Below are 25,806 nucleotides of genomic sequence, written 5' to 3' on the forward strand. Positions count from 1 at the left end.
GCAGCGCGGTGGCCCCGTTCTCCGTCGTCCTCGCCCGCTGCACGTGGTCTGTGGCATCGCCACCTTTGCCTCCTGATGGTATTAGACGCGACCTTCTCCCCGGGGAGCCGGGCTGCTCAGTCCAGTGTCGTGATAAGAAGGGAAAGTTCCCGGGACGTCCCCCCAGCTTCTCCGGGCACAGCGGGCCCCAGCCTGGCCTTGCGGAGCCGAGGGCAGGTACCAGCGGCCGGGACGAGCCTCCCCAACATTCGGGGAGCGTCTCTGCCCCGCGGACCCACACGAGCTGCTCCGGACTCTGCCCCCATATGCACGAAGCCCTCCTCGGACTAGTGGCTGTGGGGCCACTTAGGGGCCCTGGGAATTCGCGTCCCTCGGAGCCGGATCCACTAATCACAGAGCGAGGTTTCCTCTGCGTGGTCGCGTCAAGCGGTGGCTGTGGGTCCTGGGGGTGGGGGCTTGGTGTGCGGGGCCGGGGCCTGGGAGGGCCTTTCCCACGGCACTCGGGGCACGGCCCACGCAGGTCTGGGGACTCGGGGCTCAGGCTGCACTTCCACACCTGCCGCGGGGGCTCCCGACCTGCACCCTCCTGCCGGCGAGGACCCCTGAGCACGCCACCCGCGCCCCGACCCGTGGACCTCCGTGGACCGGGGAGCCTCACGGGCCTGGCCCCACCTGCTGGACGTCAGGAGGCCACGCGGCCACGGTGACCCCGTACGTGGCTCCCACAGGAGCGTGGCGGTCCCGCAGGCCAAGCGGGGAGGCCTAGAGGTGGGTGCAGCCCCGAGGTGGGAGCGCGGCGGGCGGTGGAGAGGGCGCCGGGCTCACAAGCACAGGGCAGAGGAGGCGCTTCGGCAGCATCATCCCGGCCACTAACCCGCGTGTCCCCAGCGCCTGGGACCTGCCCATGGCTCTGGACGAGGCGGCCGCTCCCGTCCTCTGAGCCCCCGTGGTGGGCCCTGGGCTCCGAGGCTGCGGCGGGGTGGGGGGAGCAGCGGGGGGCGCAGGCCCAGGTCCCACCTTGCGGGGTGGGTGTCGGGGCCGGCTGGGCAGGCGTCCCGTGGCCCAGTGCCCGGGGTCTCGGGGCGCCTGCTGCAAACAGCTCAGGGACAGCACTGCAGAGGAGGGAGGAGGCGTGGGGCGCAGCGTGGGCCTGGCCGCCCGCGGCTGTCGAGGGGCGACCCCGGTGTCTGCGACCAGGCTGGACACACGCCCAGGGCCCTGTCTGCCCCCTGGGACCTCACCCTGCGGGCCCAGGAATGGGGGCCACCTGGCGAGTCCAACCACGTCGGGTGAGGATCTTTCTGTGCTGCAGGTGGAGGCTCTGCGGAGCAGGGCCCCTGGAGCGGAGGGCGAGCTCAGGGCACTAAGGGGAGGACAGGGCGGGAGGGGGGGCCGCAGGGGGCGGGGGGTGGCCTGCGGGGGCAGGGGATGGGGCAGGCGGCCGGCAGGGCCCCAGGGGTCGGCCCAGCTGGGCAGCAGCCTCCGTCCTCCTGAGCAGCCTGTTCTTGGAAGCTCTGTGGTCTTGGCTGCACATTTATTTGCTGGAACCGTCGCTGGGCACCCCCCTGGGCACCCCCCCCCCCGCTCCCACCCCAGCCTTAGAGGAACATCAATATTCATGTATAATTAAAAAAACAGCACAAAAAGCTGACTCCCTACTTCCTGCCCCGCAGGCCTTTCTCCGCCTTGGCCCGAGCGCAGGCCTGGCTCCCCCGCCAGTCCCCGGGCGGCCGCGGCTCAATGCTGCTTGTGTGCAGGCCCGGCCCCCCCACCGCCCCCCCGCTGCCCCCCCACCCCCATTGGCTGCCCAGGCCCGCAGCGGCCGCGCCCCAGTGCCCAGACGGGATAAGACGGCGCCCCCACCGCCGGCCACTCTGGACGCCGCAGCCGGACAGATGGATGCAGGGACGACGGCAGCCGTGGAGCCGCTGACGTGAGGACGCAGGGGGCGGGGGGCACGGCCCTTTGGGTGGCCGGCAGCCCCTCAGTGTGGGGACCCCCAGGCGTAGCCCTCGGTTCTCCCTGAGCCGGGGACCTGGGCCGGGCTCCGCGGGGACGGCTGGTGCCGCGTTGTGAGCCTCCAGGAGCAGGGCTCGAACCCCGGGCCGCCGACCTCAAGGACGAGCGCGTCCCGACCACACGCACCTGCCGGGCGTCCTCCCGCAGTGGCCCGCGGGTCTACACCAGGAGGTTCCAGTGGGTCGGAGCGTGGGTCTGGGTGGGCAGACTGTCCTCGGTGTTGGGTCTCCCGGGGGGCCGGTCCCTTCCCACGTCGGGTGGGACGCGTCCCTGCGGCCGGGGTGGAAGCGCACAGGCCCCTGGCTTCCCACGTGAGCCGGGTGCAGGAAGGCCACGCAGGAACGCCGGGCTTGAGCTCCAGTTCTGTTAAAAGGCTATAAACCAGGGCAGAATGCGAAAGGGAACATTTTTAATTTCCATGTGCTTATGAGGAACGCCCCCTACACGGAGCTTCCAGGCGTGTGGAATGCAGGTCTTCTCCGTTTCCTTTTAAACAACCCCACTAGTCAGGCTCCGCGAGAACGTAGAAGCATCAGAATGATGCAAAAGCTCCTCGGGTTTTTGTTCTGTTTGCAAAAACCAAAACCAGTCACTGAAAGCCGGGGTGCAGGGAGGTGAGAAGGGCGAAGCGTCAAGGATTCTAGCCCACAGCAGCTGCTGAACGGCGCGAGGCCGCTCCGACCGCTGGGGACCGCGACCAGGGGCCACGGGTTACCTCGGCGCTTTGTCCTTTGAGAAATCAGATAAAGTCTTACATCTCTCCTCCAACTTATTTCTTAGATACAAGGGACCTGCGACACGGCAACGATTTTTCAAAAATCAGATGTGGTTTTGTATGGTTTTCAGCTCTGACGGAGCAAAGGTAGCGATTGCCCGTCACCGCCGAGGGGGGACAGTCGGGACGATCCACAGGCCCTGAGGGCTCTCCAGGTCCCGACCCCCCCGGGGGCTCCTCTGTGACCTCCCCGCGCTCCCGAGGCGGCGCATGTGGCCTTTGTGTCCCAAGTTTCCAGTTCAGGGCGAGGCTGCGCCGCGGCCGTGGTCCCCGCGGGAGGGAAGCGCAGCCTCGGAGGCCCTTGCCTGCGGAGCTGGAGTCCCACGTTCCTTCACGGGCAGCAAGTTCCTCAGGGTGTTTGGAAGAAGGGACGTTCCTTCATGTGGGGGTGACGGCGGGGCCAGGGCCGCGGCTCAGCTTGGGGTGCCCGGTACCCCGCCCCCGACCTGCTCCGCGCATGCCGCACCTTGGCCCCGGAGCCCGGGGAGGGGAGGCCAGGGGGCCAGGGGGGGGAGGGCGGCCCCGAGGAGCGAGGAGCGAGGAGCGCTGAGCCGCGTGTCCCCGGCGCCAGGATGTCGCAGCTGGAGAAGGCGGCGCTGGCCCTGCTCGACGTGTTCCAGCAGTACTTGGCCCGGGCGGGCGGCGGGCGCAGGCTGAGGAAGGCCGACGTCAAGGAGCTCATCGGCAGCGAGCTCGCCCACTTCCTGGAGGTGAGGCCCCGGGGGGGGGGGGGGGGGGGCGGTCGGGAGCGGCACCTCCGAGGGCCCAGCACAGCGGGCGGCGCCAGCTCGGCCTTGGGGCCCTCAGGGGGCCACTGGCTCCACGCTCAGGCTCGGGGAGGCCGGCCGTGACCCCCCGTGTCCCCCGCACCCCAGGCCTCAGCCCTTGAGGCCATGAACTGCAGTCCCCGGGCACCTGCCTGCCCTGGCCGCCCTGAAGGTCACCCGTGGGACCCCGCATGCGGGAAACGGCCACGCCATGAGCCAGTGCGCGAAGGTCTGACCATGACCTGGTTCCGGAGACACTGCCGGAGCCCGGGGTCTGGCCCTGCTCATGCTCAGGAACCGCCCCCGGATCCCCAGGCCCCCCAGTGCCCTCATCCCCCCAGTGCCCCCTGTCCCCATCTCCCCATTCTCCTCCAGTCTCCCCATTCTCCTGTCCCCCCAGGCCCCCCAGCCCCTCTCCGTCCCCCCAGGTCCCCCCCAGCAGCGAGGCAGCACCGCCGCCCCACACGGACTCGCCCTCGCTGGGACCCGCCTCCCCAAGGCGGGGGAAGCGCCTGCAGGCTTCGGGGCGGGGGCGACTCCTGCGGACCCCGACACCCGTCTCAGGCAGGGGCCGAGGTGCACGCCCCTCAGCCCATCCCTCCCACCTCCTGACCTAACAACCCAAACCCCCTGGTTCCTCTGTGAACAGGATTGTTCTCGGGATGAAAGGAGACCGTGTTTGTCAAGTGCCCAACATACACTGGAAGCTCAACGATTATCAATAACTGCTAATCACTGATTTTTAAAAATACTAATTATTGGTTTTAAAATGATTAGTAATTATTAATTTTATCAGCAAATCACTGATTTAAAATTACGGCTTTAAAAGCTTAGCAGGTGGGAACCAGTTTATAAAAGAGAAATGGTCCATGGTGAGCGCAGCCGGGGTCATTGCAGAGAAAACACTTTCAAAGCCCAAACCCGCGGGAAGCCCTCACGGGGCCTTCCACACGCGGTGAGGAGCTCGGGGAGAAGCAGAAGTCCGTGCTTCCGTCCACGACGCCGTCCTCTGCGGCCCCCTGGATGCGAGCCCGGCGACGGCGGGCGGCGGGGCGCACACCCCGCATGTCCCACGGCGCCTTTCCGGGAGCGTCCGGCGGGGGAGAGGCTGGGGCCCCGGCCCCTCTGCCGCCCCGGGAACATTCTCTCTGCTGTGGACACGTCGCTGCGGTGGCCGAGGGTCAGGGACACGCCGCGGGCCTTCGGCTCATCGATAGCGGCCGCGCAATTTGTCCTCTCTCGTAGGAGATCAAGGAGCAGGAGGTCGTGGACAAGGTCATGGAGACGCTGGACAGTGACGGAGACGGCGAGTGCGACTTCCAGGAGTTCGTGGCCTTCGTGGCTATGGTCACCACCGCCTGCCACGAGTTCTTCGAGCACGAGTGAGGCGCGGCCACGCAGGAAGCGGAGTGGGGCCGAGCCCCCCGCGCCGTGTAGCTGATTAGGAAGCTTGACGTGCTTTGTCGAGGAGATGCCGACCCCCTTTCCCGGGGCTGACCTCGGGGCCCCCATCCTCCGCTGACGGTCCGTGCGACGCGGTCACGATCCTCAAGGGCGTGTGCTCCGCCCGCGGTCAGGGCCGCGCCCCCCCCAACAACGCAGCTGCCGGGACCCCAAGGATGGCTCTGGACGCACGTGGGTCCTTGTCCAAAGTACCAAGTCAGAGACGCAGCTTCGCCCCGCATCCTGTGAGAAGCCTGCCTGTTCCTAAAATGGGTTTGTCATCCGTGCGAAGGAAACCCAGGGTCGGGAGGTGGCCTGACACGTCTGATGGCAGGCGGCCGTGGGAGCTCAGCAAACAGGGCTACAGCACTGGGGGGAAGGGGGTGCGGGTCTCCCGGCCGTCGGGGCCGACACCGCATTCTAACCACCTTCAGCGGGGCTCCTGTGTCCCGGGTCACACGTTGGTGCCCTGAGGCAGGAGCGCAGCTCCCAGCAGGGCGTCACGCCCCTCCGCACACAGGTGTTCCGCAAACAGCCCCTTTGGCCCCCCCTCCCGTCTGGGAAGCGCGGGGGTCGTTCCTCACTCGCTTGTGCCGAGACAGGGTCTGCCCCGCAGCGGTCGGTGGAGCCCGAGCACGTGGGAAGCTCATCACACGTGGGTACCCACGAATCCAAACGCTCAAGTATTAAGTCACTTCCGGGAAAGTTCAGATTAACCTTTCCTGCCCCTTTCCCTGCTGCTTCTTTACCTGCACAGACCTGGAAACCCATAAGCCAATTGATCGCTTGTATTTGCATCGAATAAAGAGAGTATTGCAACGGGTCCCCGTGGCCTTGAACAGGAGGCTGGAGAGAAACTGCTGCAAAGGGGGGGAAGCAGTAAGGTGCGGGCACAGGCGGCCCCCCAGAGCCAGGCGGGTGCACAGGGCCCGGGACCCTGGGATGTGCCGGGGCAGCAGGGAGCAGATGCGGTGGGGCGCGGGGGGCGCAGAGGTGTGGAGGGGCGCGGGCAGGAGGGCCGGAGGGCCGGAGGGCAGGCCAGCACCGGGTGGGACACACCCTGGCCGAGGCTCCCACCCTGGACGGAGCACTGGGGGGCGGGGGGGTGGGGGGACCCTGAGACAATGGTGGCGGAAGCCAGCGCGCAGGGACCATGTGCAGGGACGGCCCATCCTGCACCCCTGGACCTGTGTCTACACCGCAGTCCCCGCCGGGCGATCCACAGGCCTTCCTGCCGCAGAGGACGGGGGACGGGGCAGCTGGGATGCCGAGCAGGGTGCAGCAGGTGTGGGGTGGCCTGGGCGGGCCCCGCAGGGCTGGAGCCTGATGCCCCGGGGCCTCTGCCGCCAGGGCCCCCTGCTAAGGAGCAGGTCCCTGGAGGAGCCCTCACAGTAGAAACCCCCTGAATCCTGCCCCACGAGGCCGGGCGTGCACTCGGGGAGGGTGCCCCCTGCACACAAACACCCACCAAGACCCCGTTCCACATGGCAGCTGCCTGGCCTCCCAGGCCCGGGCCGACGGCAAGGCTGCTTCAAGAAGTCAGCTGATCCTTCCCCTCTGAGAAGTTAGGGGAACAGCTCCGTCGGCCTAGATCCTTCTAGAATCGTGCCTGCCTTCCCGGTAGGGTGGGCGTCCGGAGCGGACGGGGTGGGGGTACCCAGCATCCCAACGCTCCAGGCCCCCACGGGCCGTCCCGTCCTGGGCTCCCGGCAGCCGGGCCCCCGCCTGCAGCTTCCTCGCAGGGAAGGCTGCTGGAGGGTGTCTACACCACAGGCCCCACCTCCTCTCCCGGGGGCCTCACCTCGTGCGATCCCCGGACCCACCGTCCTGATCCGAGGGGCAGGCGTCGTCTTTCACCACCATGCAGGGGGCGAGCGGGGGCCGTCGCTGCCCTTTATCCTGGGAGTCTGGCATTTTGTAAACTGCTCTTCTACTTCACTGATCGTGTGGTTTTTATTCTCATTGATTGATCGGGTGTTCTCATAAAATACACTTTGTATTCCCGGGACAAATCCCCCCGGTCATGGTCTAGGATTCCTTTGTATCGTTTTGCATGTTGATGGATTTTATTTGCTACTTTTTTTGAGGGTTTTTGTGTCCATGTTTGTAAGAGACACGGATCCCTCGTTTTCCAGCCTGTGGAACGGTAGCCGGGGACAGTGGCCTCTCCCATTTCTAGGAAAGTTTTGTGAACAACCAGCATTAATTTGTCTTTAAAGGTTTGCTAGATTCCAGCGGTGAGGCCACCCCGGTGGGTAGTTTTTTAACTACTTACGCATTATCTTTACCTGCTATTGGTCTGTTCAGATTTTTCTTCTTGTGTCAGGTTTTGTAACTTGTGTCTTTCTAGGAATCGGTGCGCTCGTCTAGTTTGACGTATTCCTTTAGATCACTGCTTATTTCTGTAAGGTTGGTGGCAACGTCCTCTTTTATTCTGATTCTAGTAATTTGTGTCTTTTTTCTTGGTCAACCTAAAGTTTTGTCAGTTTTGAAGAAACCAGTTGTTTCATTGACTTTCTCTATTGTTTGCTTATTAATTTGTACCTTTATTATTTTCTTTCTTTTTCCTGCTTTTTAGGCTGTTTGCTCTTCTTTTTGCAGCGTCTTTAGGTAGAAAACTGGGTTATTGATTGGAGATTTCTTTCTTTCTTAAGATTTTATTTATTTGACAGAGAGAGAGAGACAGAGAAAGAGGGAGAGCACAAGCAGGGGGAGGGGCGGGGAGACGGAGAGAGAATTTCAGGCAGATTCCACGCGAGGGCAGAGCCTCATGCAGGGGGAGGCTCCATCTCACAACCCTGAGGTCATGACCTGAGCTAAAGCCAAGCGTCTGACGCTCAACTGACTGGGCGACCCAGGCACCCCTCACCCATTCACATCTCATGTTTTATGCCTCTGTGAATCATCCCTTATCACTTCCTTTGGCATTAAGTGAATATTTTATTTTATTTTCCGTGTCTTCACTGGCTTCGTGCCCAGTGTGGAGCCCAACTCAGGGCTTGAAGTCACCATCCTGTGATCAAGGCCGGAGCGGAGACGAAGAGTCTGACCCTTCACTGGCTGAGCCACCCAGGGACCACTAAGTGAATATTTTCTAACGAAGCACATAGATTTCTTGAGTGATATTTTTTGAGCTATTTGTTGGGGTGGTTGCTTTAGGGCTTACTATACACACGACTTCTCAGAATCAGCTTCAGATTTTTATGAGCTTAATTCCAGCGAGACATACACACCTCACCCCTACAGATCTATCCCATTTCCTTCCTTTCACAGAATGGCTGTTGGGCATATTACACCTGTGGATGCTATGAACCCAACCACCCATGGTTATGGTTGCTACTTTACCATCTGCAAAGTAGCCCTGCTACAGCTTTACTCTCTTCTGTGCTGTTATTGGCGAAAATATTACACATTGGGCAGCCCGGGTGGCTCAGCGGTTTAGCACCACCTTCGGCCCAGGCATGTTGACCCTTACTGTGTTCTTACAGTAAAGCTAGAGAAAAGAAAATGTTGGCAAAATCATAAAAAAATACATTTACAGGATTGTATGGTTTTTACCAAGAAAAAATTGACTTACAAGTGAGTCCGTGGCAGGTCAGACACGTGCTGTTCAAGATCAGCTGCATCTGCCTGTGAATCTCCGTGTTCACCAAACTGAAGTCTCTTCAGCTCCCTAAAGGATAGGTTAGTACTTTTCCATATATTTGGGGTTGTATTCAGCCATTAATTCTTCAAACTTTTTTCTGCTCTTCCCCCCCCTCCCGGTATTCCCGTTACCCAGGTCTGCTGCGCTTACCGGGCCCCACGTTGCTGAGGCTCTGTTCATCTTTCTCTCCTCCCTCCCTGCTCTCAGGATCGCATAATCTTTATCGATCTGTCTTCAAGTTTGCTAATTCTGCTGGTCCAGAAACTCTGGTGAGCCCCTCCACTGAGTGTTTCACTTCAGTTCTTGTACTTTACCAACTCCAGGAATTTCCAATTGATTTTTTATGTATGTCAATATATTGTATATTTTGGACATATATGTGTATATATCTGTGTAACTTTATATGACATACATTATATAAATGGTACGTGTGGACTGTATAAACCTGTTATCTAAACGTCATACATTAGGGCCCCTGGGAGCTCAGCGGTTGAGCGTCTGCCTTCGGCCCAGAGCGTGACCCCAGGGTCCCGGGATCGAGTCCCCCATCGGGTTCCCTGCATGGAGCCTGCTTCTCCCTCTGCCTGTGTCTCTGCCTCTCTCTCTGTGTCTCTCGTGAATAAATAAGATCTTTTTAAAAACGTTATACATCATATTTTATATTTTATTTTGACCTACTGATATTCTTTGATGTGACATTGTCATCATACCCCCCTTTACTTCTTTAATTATAGCTTCCTTTAGTTCTGGGACGTATTTTATTTTATTTTATTTTATTTATTTATTTATTTTTTAAATTTTTATTTATTTATGATAGTCACACAGAGAGAGAGAGAGAGAGAGGCAGAGACACAGGCAGAGGGAGAAGCAGGCTCCATGCACCGGGAGCCCGACGTGGGACTCGATCCCGGGTCTCCAAGATCGCGCCCTGGGCCAAAGGCAAACGCCAAACCACTGCGCCACCCAGGGATCCCAGTTCTGGGACGTATTTTAAATGGCTACTTTCAAGTCTTCATTAAACCGAACACCTGGTTGATGTGACAGGAAGTGTCTGTTGACTTCCTTTCCTGGTGTATAGATCATGCTTCTCTGTTTCTTTACACGCTTCACAATTTTGTGGGGAGGAATCTAGACACTCTGGACCGTACCCCGTAGGGACTCTGGGTCCTCGGCCCTCCGCGCCCCGCCCCCCCCCCGCCCGCCCCAGCCGGTGGTCCTCTCGTGGAGCGGCTGGCCGACTCACTTCAGTGACATCTGTCCCCCTCCTCTGGTGTCATCCCTGTGCCTCGGGAGGTGCAGCTGTGCGTACGCCCACAGTTGTCCTGGGCACCAGTGATCTGGGCAGGGCTCCAGTCTCCTTCACTGACCACACCCAGCTGCTGAGCTCAAGCAAAGCCAGCTGATGGCTCTAGTGTCCTCAACAAAGCTGGCGGTGGGTGGGGGTGCGCAGAGCTCCGGAGCCTAACCTGGGATTCACTGAGGAAACGGCTCCCGGGGTCCCTGTTTGAGATTTGTTCTAACCCCAGGAGGGCTCTTCCTTAGAGTCCCTCTCCCTGGTTCTCCTGCACCTCTGCTGGCCTACAATTTAGCCTGTACCTTCACTGAATCTCTGAGTCTCTTTCCAGGGGCCTTTTCACAACTCCTGCTGTTTTTGAAAGTGCCCCTGTGATTGAACTTCTGCATGCTCCTGGGCAAACGCAGTCAGCTCCTCTGGGAAGAGACAAGGAGCTACCTGTTTCTAGAGCCTGCTTCTCCCAACGGGCGAGGGTTCTGCTCTGGGAGCAATGGGCAACCTCTGAGTGACACCCACCGGCAGAGCTCGGTGATCCGTGGAGTCGGGACGCACCTCGGGTCTCCTCAGCTTGCCGCTCCTGGTGTGGACCCTGCATCTTACGAGCTGGCCGAGGGGGATCGGCCCCTGCGTCCTCAGTGGCGTCTCACCCCGGATGGAGGCTCCATTCCACAGGAGGCTGAGTGGAGGAAGGGATCACGGTTATGCTGCCATCCCAGTAGATCACTTGGAAACACATCAGCTACCTTCAAAATCTAAAATTAACCACAGGTAATCACAGTTTGCGTAAAATAAGAACATTTAGAAAACAACCTGAATCGAAACAAACAGAATTAAGATACAAATGACCTACTAGACGCAGTGTGGACTACGCGGATGTTACGATTCTGAATGTAAAATGGCTCCTACAAATCAACCGAAAACACCTTTGAGGACAGTTAAGAATTGCCAGATCCGAATGGAATGAATCAAATGGGAAATAAACACGACACACAAAAACATACTTACCACGACATGACACTTATTTGGCCATCAGTCTGGCAAGGACTTGTTTTAATCTTGGGCAAGTGTCCGTCGCCAGGGCTGCCGGGCTGCTGGCAGGAGGCCGCCCCCCCAAGGCCTTTCAAACTGGGATGAACTCTGACCTGGTCACTGTCCCCGCGTGAACTGCGTCCAAGGCAGCGACTGCCATTGCAGATGTGCGGGTGCTCAGCACCGGCAGAGGCGGGTACTCAGCACCGCGACCGCACAGCACCCAGCAGCGGCTTGGTGCCACGCGCACACGTGGCACAGCTGTTAAAACATGCAGAAGAATATGTGTGAAAGATTAAAAGTCGGGAATTTATTAAGTACAAACACTGATAATAAACATAGGATTCTAATTTTGTGAAAGTTTTTAAAAAGAAAAAATTAATCCCCGAGAGGATTTTTATCAAATACTAATGCTGCTATTACTCAGGGGTAGAGTAACAGGAGATCTTAATTTTCTTCTTTCGTGTGCTTTGCAGATTTTATGCTGTAAACATAAATGCTTTTATATTCAGATTAAAAGAATGTAAAATAAAATACATCCCATTTTGGGTAATTTAAAAAACATTTTCACACACTTCAAAATGCAGAATTACAAACAGTCAATATCTTTTATTAACATAATGATATAAAAAAAATTTTAGTGTGATATACAGAATTCCCAGAAAGTAATTTTAGGACAGTTTAATGCTCTTCTTCAAATCTTAATTTACAAGATGCTCTGTCTTGCTGCCACTGACCTTTCAATACAAAACTTTTACAATATTTGTTTGCTATAAAACTACGACATTCGGATTAGGGTTAGGTAGTGTTTCCCCGCTGGCCATTCTACTATAAGGAACGTCCGTTAGTCCACTGCCAGAACCTCTGTACGTGGAACAATAAGTTATACAGATTATGTACATAATTACACGAGGCCATTAGAACTCCAGTATGTCGTCTCTATCACACGCAGCTCAGCACTGCAGGCGAACAGAACTAATGTGCACGCGCTGCCCGCGGCCACGGAAGAGCAGGACGTGAGAGCTGGCCCAGCGAGCCAGTGGCCCAGGCCCAGGTGGCGGCGAACTTAGAGCGGTAGAGAATTAGTAACAGCTTGGTTAGGCACTGCTCCAGGCTAATTCCAGAAACGCCTGGTTGTTCCTAGGAAGCATGCATGACTCATAAACTTTCCCACCCTCAGTCCCCCAAGCCCCACAGCTTTATAACATACTCTGTAATAGCTATATAAAAATAATCTCTTAGATTTGAGCTTCACTTCAAATTCTTATAAGTAGCTAAAGGATTTTACATTCTCTTCTTTGACTCAGGTTTACTCTAATATTAGATCAGTCAGTTTCATCAAGTTTGAATAAAATAACTGAATGCGGTTTGGCCAAGTTTTATAGGCACACAAGTCAAACTGTGACAGCCAGGAGGGGGGGCGGGGGCGAGGCTCTCTCCACGGCCCCTCGACTGCATGCAGGGTACTCAGCAAACAGCACTAAGGACCTGAAGGCCTCAGGTGCTGTCACCAGTACTCACAAGTCTGTTGAATGGGAATAAAAATCACAGCTCAACGTAATTCCATGTATTTAGAGGAACCCAGACTGTGGTGTTGGGAGAACAAGCACATTAACTAAACAGCATGAAGTCACAAACCTAGGACAGCGGTTTAAGACTTAACTGCTGGTTTATTTGCCCAAAAGCAAGCATCAAACTTGACAGCCCCCAACGGCACCTCTTGAGTATCAGTGACAAGTGTGGACACTTGGGCACACGTGTTTCAAAATGAAACGAGCAAAGGAAGTGCCTTGTGAGCACAGCTGGCGACTCGGGACCCAGGGCGGGGAGGCCGGGCCAGCACCCGCCCCCAAGTTGCTCGGCTCCTCCATATGAAGCAGAAGCGAAGCGCGGGGTCCAGGGGCCTCACGTGCTTTCTAGCATAAATTCTATATATGAACTGGGAATAAATAAATGACTTTTTAAAATCGAGAACTATATTTTTGGCCTAAAAAAAGTGCAAACTCGCAACACAGTAGAGCACTTGCAGTTCCTCGCCACACCCACGCCGGGCCCTGCGTCTCCCTTCAGGCACCCTGACGTTCCTGTTCTCGTAAACGTCCTCCAAATTAAAAAGTTTCTTCCCTCTGTCCAGGAAGCAGTTTCTAAAATGAGAATTGGGGAACCTTGAGACAGATCTGTAAAAGCGGAGGAGGGGCGCGGCTCCAGGAAGATGGGCGTCCTCTCCGGCGGCTGCACACAGGGCGGTGCTCCCACCCCGGAGGCCTGCTCCCCGCCCGGCTCAGGAGCGTGGGGCGGGAGAGCGGCGCTCACATGTTGTAGGCGACGTAGATGGGGTCCAGCTGGTCGGCCAGGAAGCCGTCCCGCAGGTGCATGCGCTGCTTCTCGCCCCGTGAGTTGATGGGGATCACGCCGGGGTCGACGATCACCACCACGCCCACGACCAGGTGATGCTCCTCCAGCACCACGTTTGTCACCAGGGCCACCAGGTCGAGTGCATCCTGCTCGAGCCCGTCCAGCTCCACCACCACCACCAGCAGGTTGGTCCAGGTGAACACGGCGCTGCGGGGAGGAGACAGACGTCACCCCAGGGGCGGGCACAGGCTTCTGGGGCAGACGGGGAAATAGGCGGGAACGGCGCCGGACACGGAGCAGTAAGAAGCCCTGCAGGACGTCTGCCGACCTTACGCTGCTGCGTGAGATCATGAGCAATTTAGGGGTTGGGGGGACGCATCCTCTAGGGATCTGTACCCTACAGTCCTTAACAAGAACCGAGGTGCTGAAAGCTGTGCCTGTCCCAACTCCAGCTTCCAAGCAAGTGAAGACACGGGGACCATGTCTGTTTAGGTTAAGGAACTCACAGTAAAAGCAGAAGCACTTCGGGATAACTGAGCGACCCCACGTCTGGGGAGCCAGATTCTTGGTTGAAACAGATTAGGACGTGGGCCTGCGAGGGGCCTGGGGTCCGCGGCTGGTGGCAGGTGCCCGCAGGCCAGAGCTGGGCCCAGAGCAAGGCACGCGGCGTGGGGTGGGGCGGGGCTCTCACCACTCAGCGATGCTCCTGTGCGCTCGGACCACGGACGTCTCGATGTCGATGGGGTGGTAGCGCATGCCCCTCAGCTCCAGCGTCTCATCCAGGGACCCGACCACGTACAGCGCGTCGTGTCGCTCTGTGAACACAGCCCACGCTCGCAAGGGCACCCAGGGAAGGGCGGGCGCCTCCTGCACATTCTTCGAGCCCCGCGTCCTGCTCTGTGGGATGGAGGAGCGCGCCCTCAGGTGGCCTCAGGTGTGTCCGGGCCTCCAGCCCACCTGACTGACCCCCGCAGCAGCCCCACCTTGGGGGGCGCCCGTCAGTGTCTGAATACACTCCTGACATCTGTACTGTGTCTGGAAGCAAAGCCGCATCTGGAGGTACAGCCGGTTCTGACGACCTGGCCAACCTGCTGCGGCCTAAGGGACCCCGCAGCCTTCAGGGTCAGGCCCAGGGAGGGCCTCGTGGCCTTGTGGCCAGCACCCCGGCCCCTCGGCAGAGGCAGAGGGTCCAAGGCCAGCGAGGGACGGCCCGGCGGCAAAATGGCAACTTGCAGGAAAGCTGCTATCAGGGCACATCCCTCACCTCACGACACACCTAACGACACAAGCTCACGGCAAAGGGTGCGGCAGCCGGGTCCCCGAGAGCCGCAGCAGGCACGGCAGGCGCAGGCCTCCCTGGGGTGTGGCCAGACCCCACAGGCGGCACCCTCACCTCCACTGGCATCGGTGAGCTCCGTCCTTCGAAGGAAACCCAGGTAGCCAGTCCTTGCCCAGATGGTCTGCGTGTCTCCGAAACTCAGCCGGGCGCTGAAGTGGTCAGCGTGGAGCGCCTCCTCCCCGTAGACCGTGTAGTACCCGGTGGCGTTGTGGGGGCTGCTCACCCAGATCTGGTGGGGCCGAAGGTGAGAACGTGGGCGCGTCCCCAACGCGGAGCACACCAGCCCGGAGGCGTCCACTAGCCCAGGTGCTAAGGGAAACGCTGAGCAGCGGCCCCGGGGGGCTCAGCACTGGAGCATGTGCCCTCGGCCCTGGGAGTGACCCCGGGGTCCCAGGATCGAGTCCCGCATTGGGCTCCCCGCAGGGGGCCTGCTTCTCCCTCTGCCTGTGTCTCTGCATCTCACTGTGTTTCTCATGAATACATCAATAAAATCTTAAAAAAAAAAAAAAAGCACCAAGCAAGGCAGGGGGCGAGGGAGTGGTTTCAGGGCCTCTTCTCTGTGAATGAAGGGAAAATCGCAGGCACACAAAGCCAACAAACAACTCGTGCTTCCTTGACGTGAAGCATTCCTCCCCTCGGCCCCAGTGGACGCGTGGGCTCCGCGGCGTGGACGGGCTCACGGGTTCCCTGCCCTCATGTCAGACCCCGGCCGGCACCGAGGGAGAGCTGCCCATCTGCGCGTCCCCACAGGGGTGGGTGGGAGGCAGGAGCCACCGCGGCCTCGCAGACACGCCAGGTCTGCACGCACCCCCGCAGCCGTCAGCCGCCCGGGGGGCCCTGGGCCACAGGGACACACCCCCAGTTGCTCCCCATGCTGGGCGCCTGGCCCTCGATCCCCTGACAGCACCTGAAGGAGGCAGCGTGGCCACAGGCCTTGCCCGAAGAGCTGGCCAGTGAGGGGCACGCGGACTACGGCCAGCCCTGGGGCCGGGCAGCTTCCCAGCAGGACGTGGGGACAAACAGGCAGCATCTGCGCCCGTACCCGCGAGCCCCAGGCGCTGCCGTGCCCACCGGCGCCAGGACACAGGCTCCCCGGAATGCCCATGGAGCGACGTCTGCACCACGGAGCCCCCGGCCCAGGGACAGCCCCATGTGCCCCGCGTCACGCGAGACCCACTCACACGGACGGCACGACGTGTGGACACAGCAACTCCCGTGAAGCCTGCATCCTGAGGACACGGAGGCCCCCCGCTGGCCCCCTGCTCCCGTGTACCCTCACCCTGCAGGGCCCTAAGGGCGGACGGGGCAGCTGGGGGACTGCGGCGCCCCCCCTTACCTCGCCCAGGTGTGAGTCCCCAAGGGGCCCTTTGGTCTCCGTGTGCGCAATAATGACCTTCACCCCGGGGAGGATCTGGAAAGAGAACGGGAGCAATCGGGGGCTGGAGCACAACCTATGTCAGATTCTCAATTTTCACAGAAATAGGAGACTTTTTAACAGATAAAAATTATGTGAATCTTAGCGAGATTCTCTCATTTCCCAAGAACAGGCTGGATCTCAGATGTCGAGAAGCACCTGCCGCGCCTGGGGTCCGCCCCGTAGGGCCCGCCTGCGTGGGGGCCGCGCACGCACCTGCCATCACCCCAGCTCCATGCCCCCAGGCACCAGGGGCCCTGGCGCAGGCCCGCCACCCGACAGCCCGTCCCAGAATGACAGCCACACATGTGCCACACACATTCTAGCCCGTCCCAGGTGCTTCCCCACATGTGACACAGGTGGCGGCGGGGACCCCGGTGGTGGGAGGAAGGGCTGCGGGGCCAAGGGGGTGCCGGCTGGTGCCCACGGTCATCCTTCTGCCTCTGCCCCAACGCGGCTTGCCCACACTCCCACCCCAGGACCTTTGCACCAGCTAAGCCCCCCACATCTCTGTGGCTGTTCCTCCTCAGGAGCCTGACCCTGCCCACACTCTGGGCACACGGCCCCACGGTGCCCGCCCTCCTCACCCACATCCCACACAGGCACATGGGCTTGTCCTGTTGCTGCCCCACTGCCCCGTCCCCCTCTGGGCAGTTCCCTGCCTCCCGAGAGGCAGCTGTAACCACGGGGGTGAGAGCAGAGTCGGGGTGGCCCTTCCGGGCTGCCTGGGCTGTGCCAACCTCCATTTCTTGCCTCCGGGGTTGTGCAGGGGCAGGAGGGCACCACGGCCCTGCCCTGCCCCCGCTGTGCCCTGCGCCCGGCCACCCAGCCGTCCTCCCACCTCATGACACGGCCCGATAAAGCCCTGCGGGGGCTTCTTCCCCTGGTTGAGGACGCCTGTGCTCCACACCCCAGAGGCCCTGGGCCCGGCCCCAGGGGCCCCGACGGCTCAAGCCCCAGGGGGAGCTCCTCTGGGGGCCGCCCCTCTCGGGGTTGCACTTAAAGACGTCCTTGTGTTCACAGGGAGGGGGAGACGAGCCCCGTGCAGCAGCCCAGCGTGGCCCCATCGGCCTGTGTCCACCGGGACGGGATGTTTTTGATTCTCAGCACCCGCCAGGGGCTAACACGAGAGGACAGGGTGTGGGCACCGGCCTCCACTACCTTTCCGGACTCCGTCAACGGCAGGCTGTGCGGAGATCCCCGTTCCACCAAACGGACCCTGAGAACGAACAAGAGAAAAGGAAATCAGAAACCGACCGTCACTGCGAGGGCCAGCCCGCCGCTGAGGCTACGCCTTCAGGCCTGGATCCCGCCTCGCCATGACAGGCTGGATGGGGCATGGGGCTCACCTCCCGTCCAGCCGGCCCCGCCCCAGGAAGCCTCCAGCTGAGCGTGGCCTACAAGGGTCCAGAGCCCAGATGGAGCTTCAGGGTAGGAGGGGCCCCGCCCACAGGTGCGCCCTGGCCCCGGGGCACTAACTGACGGGAACACTAAGGCCCGTCCTGAAATGGTACCACGTGAAACACGCTTGCCATCAGTTGGTTTACTGGCTTCCATCCAGTAGGAGGCCACGCGTCCAGCGTTCAGTGACTATCATCACCCCCAGGTGTGGGAGTGACAGGCGCAGGCACACGGGAGGGAGCAGGAGGCCGGCAGCCCCGCGAGCTGGGAGGTCGGGGCGGGCCCTCACCTGTCGTGGCGCAGCGCCCTCATGTCCACGTACACCGTGGTGGGGTCCGGGCCGGCCGTGCCCTGGAAGAACAGTGTCTGCGTCTACACGGGCACCGCCGCGGGACGGCTCCCCAGGCCCCAGGGGTCACCCCGGGAGGCAGCGCTCTGCCGGCAGCAGTGTCCGGTAACACAAGGTCCTAGAGGCCAGTGCTAATGGCTCCCCGCTCTCCGCACGATGGTACAGACACCACCGAAGGTTGGGGGGGCATCACGCCGCCGGCAGGGCAGGCTGGCTCCGCGGCCGGGGACGGTACTGGGCCCCGTGGGGCGCTCCCGGGATCCACCCCCACGGCACCTCCCTGCTCGGCACCGAGCCCGCTGAGGGCGCTGCGTTCCACTTGTACACTAGGAACGTGGGACTGAGCGGGCTCCGCGCAACGTCACCCTCTCAGGGTCCCAGACAGCGCGACCCACGTCTGCCCCGGAATCCAAACAAGCGTCTCCTTTGAGACCAAACGCTGCCCTGCGTCCGGAGGCAAGGCCACGACTGGTACTTCTGCTGAAAACAGGGCTGCTCGTAAATTTGGTTTCAAAGGAGCTTTGTGATACGTCCGTTACACGGCCGCGAGCCCGTCAGACGGCAGGAGAGGCACGGGCGCGTCAGGGCTCACGGCCAGGCCGCGCGAACTCACGGGAGCACGGCGGCGCCGGGGGTCGAGGTCGTACCTGCTCAGCCAGCTTCCCCAGCCTGTTGGGCTGCCAGGGGCCAGGAGGGCCGGCAGCGGGGCACGGGGAGGACAGCGCGGAGACCGACAGAGCAACAGGCCGCGTGAGGGACGCACGTGGGAGAAAGCAAAACACGTCACTGCATCTCAGAGCGCAAACGACAACGGCCCACGGAGCTCGAGGCGACCCTACCGGCGCCCCACAGCCAACCGACAGTCGGACACCTTCGCGGGGGCGGGGGGCGGGGGGGCGGGGAGAGCCTCCCCTGGGGCCGCTAACGAGGCATCGACAGCGACACCTGCTCACACCCCTCCCACACCAGGAGGGCCCGGGGCTCGCGGGACACAGGACGCCGGGAGCTGCCAGGAGGCAGGGGGTCCCCGCCTGCGAGACGGCCCTGCGCGGGGACGCGCGGCCCGGGACGCCCATGAGGAAGGCATTCGGCACGTTTTTAGGAAGAAGTGAGATGGAGATACCGCTGCCAAATGCAGAGAACAGCCAGTCGCTGTTTGACCCCAGCACTTCTATTCCTGAAACTTCGTGTTTCCTTTTAATAAGCAAAACACTGTAATGTTTCAAAAGTGATATTTGGGGCCACACAAACCGCATTAATTAATGTTTCAATTTAAAATTTGCAGATGTCTTCCAAAGTTTATCTTGCTTTAAAAAGTTAGCTACGTGTTGTAACCACCTCAGAGGTGTCTCCAGGGGGGTAGGAGTCACTGCCGCTGAGCCTTTGCGCCTCTAGGCGACCACAGTAGCTTTCACAGTGAAGTCCCTAAGCTCACAGACCCCACGGCCACACGGAGGTGAACATGAAAGGCTGAGAGGACAAGCAGGGACCGGGGACCGGAAGGCAGGACAGTGCACACAGGGAGGGCACCGAGGGGTGCAGCAGGCCTCACCTGGAGGCAGATGGCCACGTTGACCCTGCACCCGAACGTGGTGCTCACGGCGCGCGCCGGCAGGCCCAGGTCCTTGAACAGCCTGGAGAAGGACTGTGTGAGCGCGATCCTGGGCCGCTCCTCGGCCACGACCATGCAGGTGCGCACGCAGGACAGGTTCACCCCCTTCATCTGTGGGAGCGGTGGGCGGGGCGGCCCTGAGCCCTCTGAGGTGGCCTTGGACCCCAGCAGGGGCAGGGGCAGGGGCAGGGGCAGGGGCAGGAGCAGGGGCAGGAGCAGGGGCAGGGCTGGGGCAGGTGCAGGTGCAGGGGCAGGAGCAGGGGCAGGAGCAGGGGCAGGGCAGGGGCAGGAACAGGGGCAGGGGCAGGAGCAGGGGCAGGGCTGGGGCAGGTGCAGGTGCAGGGGCAGGAGCAGGGGCAGGGGCAGGGCTGGGCCCGGGGCAGGCGCAGGGCCGCACACTCACCCTGAGGACACCCGTCTGCGTTCCCAGGCCCCTGGTGCACATTTCCATCACCGAGTAGGAGCAGAAGGTGACCCGGGCCTTGTACTGGCTGACCGCGGACAGCCACAGGGACACATTGCTCTCCAGCTCCAGCGGAGGGACCAGGACGGACTGGTGTCCTGAGTAGACGCTGGGGGGCGAGGGAGGATCAGCGCCGGGCAGCCTCGGGTGCCCCACCCACCGCCTCCTTCTCCAGCCCAAGCATCACGTGGGAGTTTCACTAGAAAATTCTGTGTTGGGGGGAGTGTGACATGACATGGGCAGTGGTCTCTCTCCCCCAAGCCCTTCAGAAGGACCCCGGGGCAGGGCCTGCTGGCTGGACACGGACACGCTGGCTTTCGACATCCTAAATGGGTCCCTACCTCCTAGAATTGGATGGAATTAAGTCACCTCCTCCGTTACTAGTAATGGAAGCCATTTACACTCACTGAAAAGTGCATTTTCACTCAGTTTCAAACTCAGGCTCTGATCCTTCTCACCCCAAACCAACCATCACATGTGCATCTCATACTGCGGAGGCATCAGCAGTGAACCAGAAGGTTCCAAAGAATGACACAGGCGATTCCTGGCTGCAGGTGGGCACAGAGCAGGGGCACCTGCACACCACCTGAGCACTCAGCTGCTCGCCACCTGCAGGACTTAGCTGCTCATCACCTGCAGCACTCACCTGCACGCCCCCTGCGGCACTCAACTGTGCACCACCTGAGCACTGACCTGCATGCCACCTGTAGCACTCAGCTGCTGGCCACCTGTGCACTCACCTGTGCACCCCCTGCAGCACTCATTTGCAGGCCCCCTGCAGCACTCACCTGCGGGCCACCTAAACACTGTTCTACCGGCCACCTGCAGCACTTAGCTGCTTTGCACCTAAGCACTGACCTGCAGGCCCCCTGTGGCACTGACCTGCTGGCACTGACCTGCTGGCCCCCTGTGGCACTGACCTGCTGGCCCTGACCTGCTGGCCCCCTGCGGCACTGACCTGCTTGCCACCTGAAGGCTGACCTGCTCACCAGCTGCAGCGGTGACCTGCACCCTACCTGCGTACCCCTTGCAGCACTCACCTGCACAGACACCACAGGGCAAAGCCGAGGCCACAGTAGGGGTCAAGGCAGATGGCGATCTGCCTCGAGGGGTACAGCTCACACTGCAGCTTTATGGAGCGGCACAAGGCACTTGTGGCTGCGTGCGACATCTTAAGAAGTAAAAGGGCAGTTGTCAGTGATGGGAGGGAAGAAAGGCGACAGCAGGACCTATCGGCCACGTCGCCAGTCAGTTACTTCCTCAGAGGATGGCTGGCTCAAATCCCCATACAAACCTAATAATGCACAGCAAAGGGCACACCGAAAACCTTCTAAATGAGGTTTCAGAGAGTAACAGAAAAACTTACTGGAGCTCTTGGCTCCTGGTAAGGAGACAGACTCATCAAACCACCTGCTCCCAAAGCCAGTGGTAAATCCGAAAGTTTAGTTGTTGCCATAACACATCGGAACATGCTCCCAGGGGGCTTTCCTGGTGTTCGCCACACTTCGAGGAACGACACCCTTGCTGCAAGCTGCGGGCCAGAGGAGGGCCGCACAAACCTGCACCGACACCCCTTCTGCCCACGTCACCCGAGGCAGAAGCGAACGGCACGCGAGCACAGGACCCACCTTCACGCCTGCTAAAATCCCAGTGGTTGACACGCTGAAGTCCAAGTAGGCGAGCACGTCTGGAGACGGCGGCCTGAAAATGCTCGCCACCTTCTTTTTTGGTATGTCATCTGTGGAACCAGACCCCAGTAATGTTAAGGCTACTTGGGCTCTCACAGGAGAAAGAATACGAGTCTGTACCTGGGGAGTCCCGGGGGGCCCGGGGGGAGTGAGCGGGGAGCAGGAGGGAAGCCTGGAGGCAGCAGGCTACGTGCACACACGGGGAAGCTCACTTTAACCCTCGGGGACTGCCACGGGGAGCAGAGCCCCATGACTGCTGCGAACGTGTAGCGGCCGGGACAGTGGGCGAGGTGGACCCAGGGGAAAGACAAGTCACGGGAGCCGCATGGGAAGCCACTTCCGTTACAGCGGGGCAGCTCAGAGGGGCAGGGACGCGCCAACGGTCACAGAGCCCGTGGCGGAGCCAGGATGAGCAAGAACTGTGACCGTGGCGAGAGCCCTGTGGACTGGCCCCGTCCCTCCTGAGGACCCGGAGCCGGACACAGAGAGGCAGGGGCTGGAGCCTAGGTCGCAGCATGCTGGTGAAGCCGCGGGACTCTCTGGAGCCCACCCCGGGGCCCACCCCGCCTGGACCAGTCCCCCAGCCTGGACACGGGTATCGAGCAGGTGGCCACAGACACAATCCCTGACCTCTTGCCCTGGCGTCAAGGGCAGATGCCCACAGGGGTGATGGGGAAGGAGGGACACCCGCCCGCCCACTGGCTGTGCACCTCGAGTCACCGACGAAGCCTGCGGGGTGCTGCTAGGGAGGGGTGGTTGGCCCACAGGCACTTCCCAGGGCACGGCAGCACTCGCCATGATAGGGACAAAGCACAGGTGTGCCAGGGGACCGGTGCCCCCACCACCAAGTGCTGTACAGGCACGAGGACAGCATGAGGCACACGGGCTGCAGCAAGGACTCCGCCCCCGCGGTGCAGGCGCCCTGCCATGAGGAACACCCAGAGGCGAGCTGCGGGCGGCCCAGGGGCAGGTGGCCCTTCATCTGTCAGCAGCTCTCACCTAACTTTCCTTGTTTGGTGGTGACAGTACCACCTGCACAACAAGGGGAGGGGAGACGCTGTGTCCCAGGGGCCGGCACACGCCCTGACGCCTCGCGGGCCCGTACCTGTATCCACAATGGTTGGCCAGGTCCTGACGTCCACAGCGGCCCCTGCATCTTTGGACTTGAGCAGCCGCATGATGGCCTGTGTCGTGAGGACGCAGGCGGACTTGCTGACCTGCAGAGCACGGGGTCGAAGGCGTGAGCGTGTTGTGGGGCCTGGGAGAGACGGCCAGACCACCGCTGGACCCACACAGAGCCCCGTCCCCCGGGTCGGGCCCGCCTGCCGGCCCAGGGTGCACAGGTACCTCCACGATCATCTTGACGGTAGGCAGCGTGGTGGCGAGGTTCTGGGGGTGCGGGGGCCGCACCGTGACAGGCACGCAGCCGCAGTACAGGCAGCCGTAGAAGGCGGCAATGAGGTCCACCCCTGGGGAGACACGCGGCAGAGGGTCAGTGCACAGTGGGCGTGGCGGGCGGCACCTGGTCCCGTGGGACGGCAGCACAGAGGAGAGGCTCTGAGTCCAGTGCTACCTGGATAAAGCCACGGCTTCCCCAAACTAACGCAGTGTCCACACGCAGAAGCTGAGGGGCTCACGCAGGCCGGGCTTCTGCCCTCGCCAGGACCTGCACCCCCGCTGCCCGCGCAAGCAGACACGGCCTCATGTAAGGGGCGCACGGCCAGTGACCTCTTTGGAACAGACGACGTCTATGTAAGGACGTGGTAAGAACGCACGTCCGGGGCCCACGTAAGGCACAGGCAGGGAGTCACCCCCCGGAGAAGGTGGGGCGCGGGTGGGGGTCCAGCCAGGGAGACGGTGGGGCGTGCGGTGAGGAGTCCAGCCCCGAGAGAAGGTGGGGCGCAGCAGGGGGCCCCGTCCCAGAGGGAGATGGGAGGATGGGGCGGGGGGCCTGCCCCTGGGGGAACCGGGGGCACACAGGCGGTGTGTGCTCCCTGCACATCTCCTCCAGGCCGGGCGCCCACCTTGCTGTCAGCCGCTCACCGTAACACGACCACCAAGATGTTCTCCAAATGTCTAAGCGTCTCAGGTTCCCCATATTAACACTGAGGGGATGAGACCATCTTGAAGCCGGTCCAGCCTGCGATGCCCCCATCTTCAGTGCCAGGGTCACAGTCAAGGGCACATCTGACCTGGCCGGTGGTGTCGCGGGGCCCCAAGCCCCCCAGGCCAGCAGGGTTACTCGGACACACTGAGGCAGGGCAGCCCCGCGGCGCACACGACAGACACGTGGCCAGCAGCCCGCCTCCTCGAGCTCACAGAGCTCACGCTGCCCCCTGAACGCGCGTACTTGCAGGTGCGGGGCGGGGGCACGATCCCCCCTGATCCCACCAGCATCCCTCTTCTGCAGCTTCGGGTGGGGGAGGGTGTCAATCCCTCAGCTCGGGAGAAAGTCGCCCCTGGGAGACACCCCCCCGGGCTCCTGCGGCCGGGGAGGCCCAGGCAGCCTGGGCAGGGGGCCTCCAGCAGGCAGGGTCTTCTGTGCTCCAAGCGGCTCAGCCCCAAGCGCAGAAGAGCATCGGCCTGTGGATTCTCAGCGCCCCCCGCTACCCCCTCCCTCCTCGTCCCCACACTGGAGCCTTCCCAGGCCCCGGGGCATCAGGCCCCCCATGACGTAAGGCCCCCGCGCCCCACCATGTGCTGGGTGTCTTCAGCCGCGGCCCAGCCCCGGGGGCACACACCCAGCATGCGCCCAGGACCCAGGGGTGCAGGTGTGCGTGAGGAGTGGGGACGGCGGTCACCCCAGGGGGAAGGCGGCCCCACAGCCCAGGTGGCCGAAGGAAACGCAGGTGGAGGTGAACCCCCTCATGGCCTGTGGCCGGACGGCTGCCTGGGGCGGGGAGAGATGTTCCCCCAGGAGACTTGTGACGTCGATGCTTCGCTAGAGGAAGAACAAGCGGCAGGGCCTCGGGCGTCCTGAGCGTCCTCGGGGGCAGCCCCTTCCCTCACCTCACCGCCCCTGCAGGGCCAGCTGCCCTCACGTCCCCCCCAGCAGCTCCGCCTGCCCGTGGTCCCGTCCGTGCGCTCTGACGAAGCCACCTGCTTGCACCGAAGACCTTGTTGGCCGCCGGCTCCGAACCCCAACAGCAGCGCAAACCCACAGCAGGGAGCGGATGGAGGAGACAGCGCGGCACCGCCGGTGGGAGCTCCGGGGTCCGCGCCAAGAGACCACGCTGCCCCCTGGGCCCAGGTCCCAGGAACGAGCCGTCTACACCGGCGGCCCCCGAGGAAGGGCCCCGCTACGGAGAAGTGGGGGCGCCAGCACACGCACACCCGACCTCCGACCTCCGGCCCAGACAGGCGGCCCGGGGCTCAGGCAGGAAGGATGTCGCCACAGAGCCAACACCCAACACCCGGGAGGACCCGAGAGGGCCCGAGGTCGGGAGGATGGATCAAACCTCACGTCAGAAGAGCTCCAGGAGCAGGGAAGAGGGAGGAAGGGGGGCCGTGAGGAGGAACTTCCCGAGATGAAGAGGAGAGCCCCACGGCCGACCGGGGAGGACGGGAGCAGGGGCCACGCTGGGTGCAGCCCCTGCGTGTGCCGGACACTGAGGCGACACGGGAAGCCTGCCGGGCCCCAGCCCACGGCTCAGGGCGGATAAGACAGCTCTTGGGGTGTGCAGAGGCCCCGCGCCCCCAGGAGGACGGAGTGTGAGGCGCCCGTGAGACAGAAGGACCCCCGCAGGCCTCTCCCAGGAACGGGCAGTCCGCGTGGCTCGGGAGTCCCCCGGTGGGCACCCCAGGGTCACGGGAAGGGCAGCGACCTTCCCCCGACCCCGCGTCTTCCCGGGATGACCTCCTGGTCCCACTCCGCCTTCCGTGCGGCGCCCCAGCTCCTTCCCACGGCCGCAGTGCAGGGGCCGCTCAGGGGTCAGGGGACAGAGCCCCGGCCCTCCCGGCCGTACCCGCTGGGCTTCGCTCTTGAACATTCACGCGCCACTTGTTACCGACGGACAGGACCTCGGGAGACACCGTCGGCAGCAGGGCTCCCGAGGAGCGTCAGCAGCCTGTGCGGCGGAGACAGAGGCCTGGGCCACGGAGCGCTCGGTCCGGCCCCCGCAAGCACGGAAACTGCGGGAGGGAAGCCAAGGCTGTCCCTCTGGCAACACAGACGCGAGGGGCGGGGACACAGCGGAAGCGATCACCCGCTGC

The 25,806-nt window shown here is 61.7% G+C and overlaps 2 protein-coding genes and 1 long non-coding RNA gene across 10 annotated transcripts in view; 2 read left to right on the forward strand and 1 right to left on the reverse strand.

Moving 5' to 3' along the window:
* Positions 1-1,663: 1,663 nt before the first annotated feature.
* S100B (S100 calcium binding protein B) lies at positions 1,664-5,843 on the forward strand. Of its 3 annotated transcripts, none has more exons than XM_025985482.2 (3): positions 1,664-1,933; positions 3,366-3,504; positions 4,807-5,843. In XM_025985482.2, the coding sequence occupies exons 1-3, from the start codon at positions 1,896-1,898 to the stop codon at positions 4,945-4,947; spliced, it is 318 nt and encodes a 105-aa protein (XP_025841267.1). In that variant the 5' UTR covers positions 1,664-1,895; the 3' UTR covers positions 4,948-5,843. The 3 variants fall into 3 exon arrangements, with proteins under 3 accessions (XP_025841267.1, XP_025841268.1, XP_072594612.1); XM_025985483.2 differs by having other exon boundaries at positions 1,875-2,190; XM_072738511.1 differs by having other exon boundaries at positions 1,876-2,196.
* Positions 5,844-8,545: 2,702 nt separating this feature from the next.
* Positions 8,546-11,320, forward strand: LOC140595629 (uncharacterized). Its single transcript, XR_011997382.1, has 3 exons — positions 8,546-8,688; positions 8,786-8,919; positions 10,276-11,320. It is a non-coding gene; the product is annotated as an uncharacterized lncRNA (long non-coding RNA).
* A 242-nt stretch (positions 11,321-11,562) lies between these two features.
* Positions 11,563-25,806, reverse strand: part of DIP2A (disco interacting protein 2 homolog A) — a 90,071-nt gene continuing 75,827 nt past the window's right edge. For 3 of the 6 annotated variants that reach the window (XM_072738510.1, XM_072738508.1, XM_072738505.1), the window contains 13 exons: positions 22,942-23,063; positions 22,700-22,811; positions 21,535-21,644; positions 20,947-21,077; positions 19,847-20,015; positions 19,384-19,554; positions 18,479-18,508; positions 17,772-17,833; positions 17,243-17,300; positions 16,004-16,078; positions 14,722-14,896; positions 14,020-14,143; positions 11,563-13,535 (listed from right to left, as the gene is read on the reverse strand). In XM_072738510.1, coding sequence (XP_072594611.1) covers positions 13,283-13,535; positions 14,020-14,143; positions 14,722-14,896; positions 16,004-16,078; positions 17,243-17,300; positions 17,772-17,833; positions 18,479-18,508; positions 19,384-19,554; positions 19,847-20,015; positions 20,947-21,077; positions 21,535-21,644; positions 22,700-22,811; positions 22,942-23,063 — 1,592 coding nt within the window. In that variant the 3' untranslated portion in view covers positions 11,563-13,282. The remainder of the gene's footprint in view (positions 13,536-14,019; positions 14,144-14,721; positions 14,897-16,003; positions 16,079-17,242; positions 17,301-17,771; positions 17,834-18,478; positions 18,509-19,383; positions 19,555-19,846; positions 20,016-20,946; positions 21,078-21,534; positions 21,645-22,699; positions 22,812-22,941; positions 23,064-25,806) is intronic. The other 3 variants (XM_072738509.1, XM_072738507.1, XM_072738506.1) reach the window with 1 other exon arrangement.

The sequence above is a fragment of the Vulpes vulpes genome, chromosome 15, assembly GCF_048418805.1.
Source record: "Vulpes vulpes isolate BD-2025 chromosome 15, VulVul3, whole genome shotgun sequence".
In the NCBI taxonomy this organism is placed as follows: Eukaryota; Metazoa; Chordata; class Mammalia; order Carnivora; family Canidae; genus Vulpes; species Vulpes vulpes.

Excerpts from the sequence above, each read along its gene's own strand:
- S100B (XM_025985482.2), top strand. The coding sequence starts at position 1,896 with ATGGATGCAGGGACGACGGCAGCCGTGGAGCCGCTGAC. Across the intron at positions 1,934-3,365 it reads GCAGCCGTGGAGCCGCTGAC|GATGTCGCAGCTGGAGAAGG; the intron begins GTGAGGACGCAG and ends CCCCGGCGCCAG. Across the intron at positions 3,505-4,806 it reads AGCTCGCCCACTTCCTGGAG|GAGATCAAGGAGCAGGAGGT; the intron begins GTGAGGCCCCGG and ends CCTCTCTCGTAG.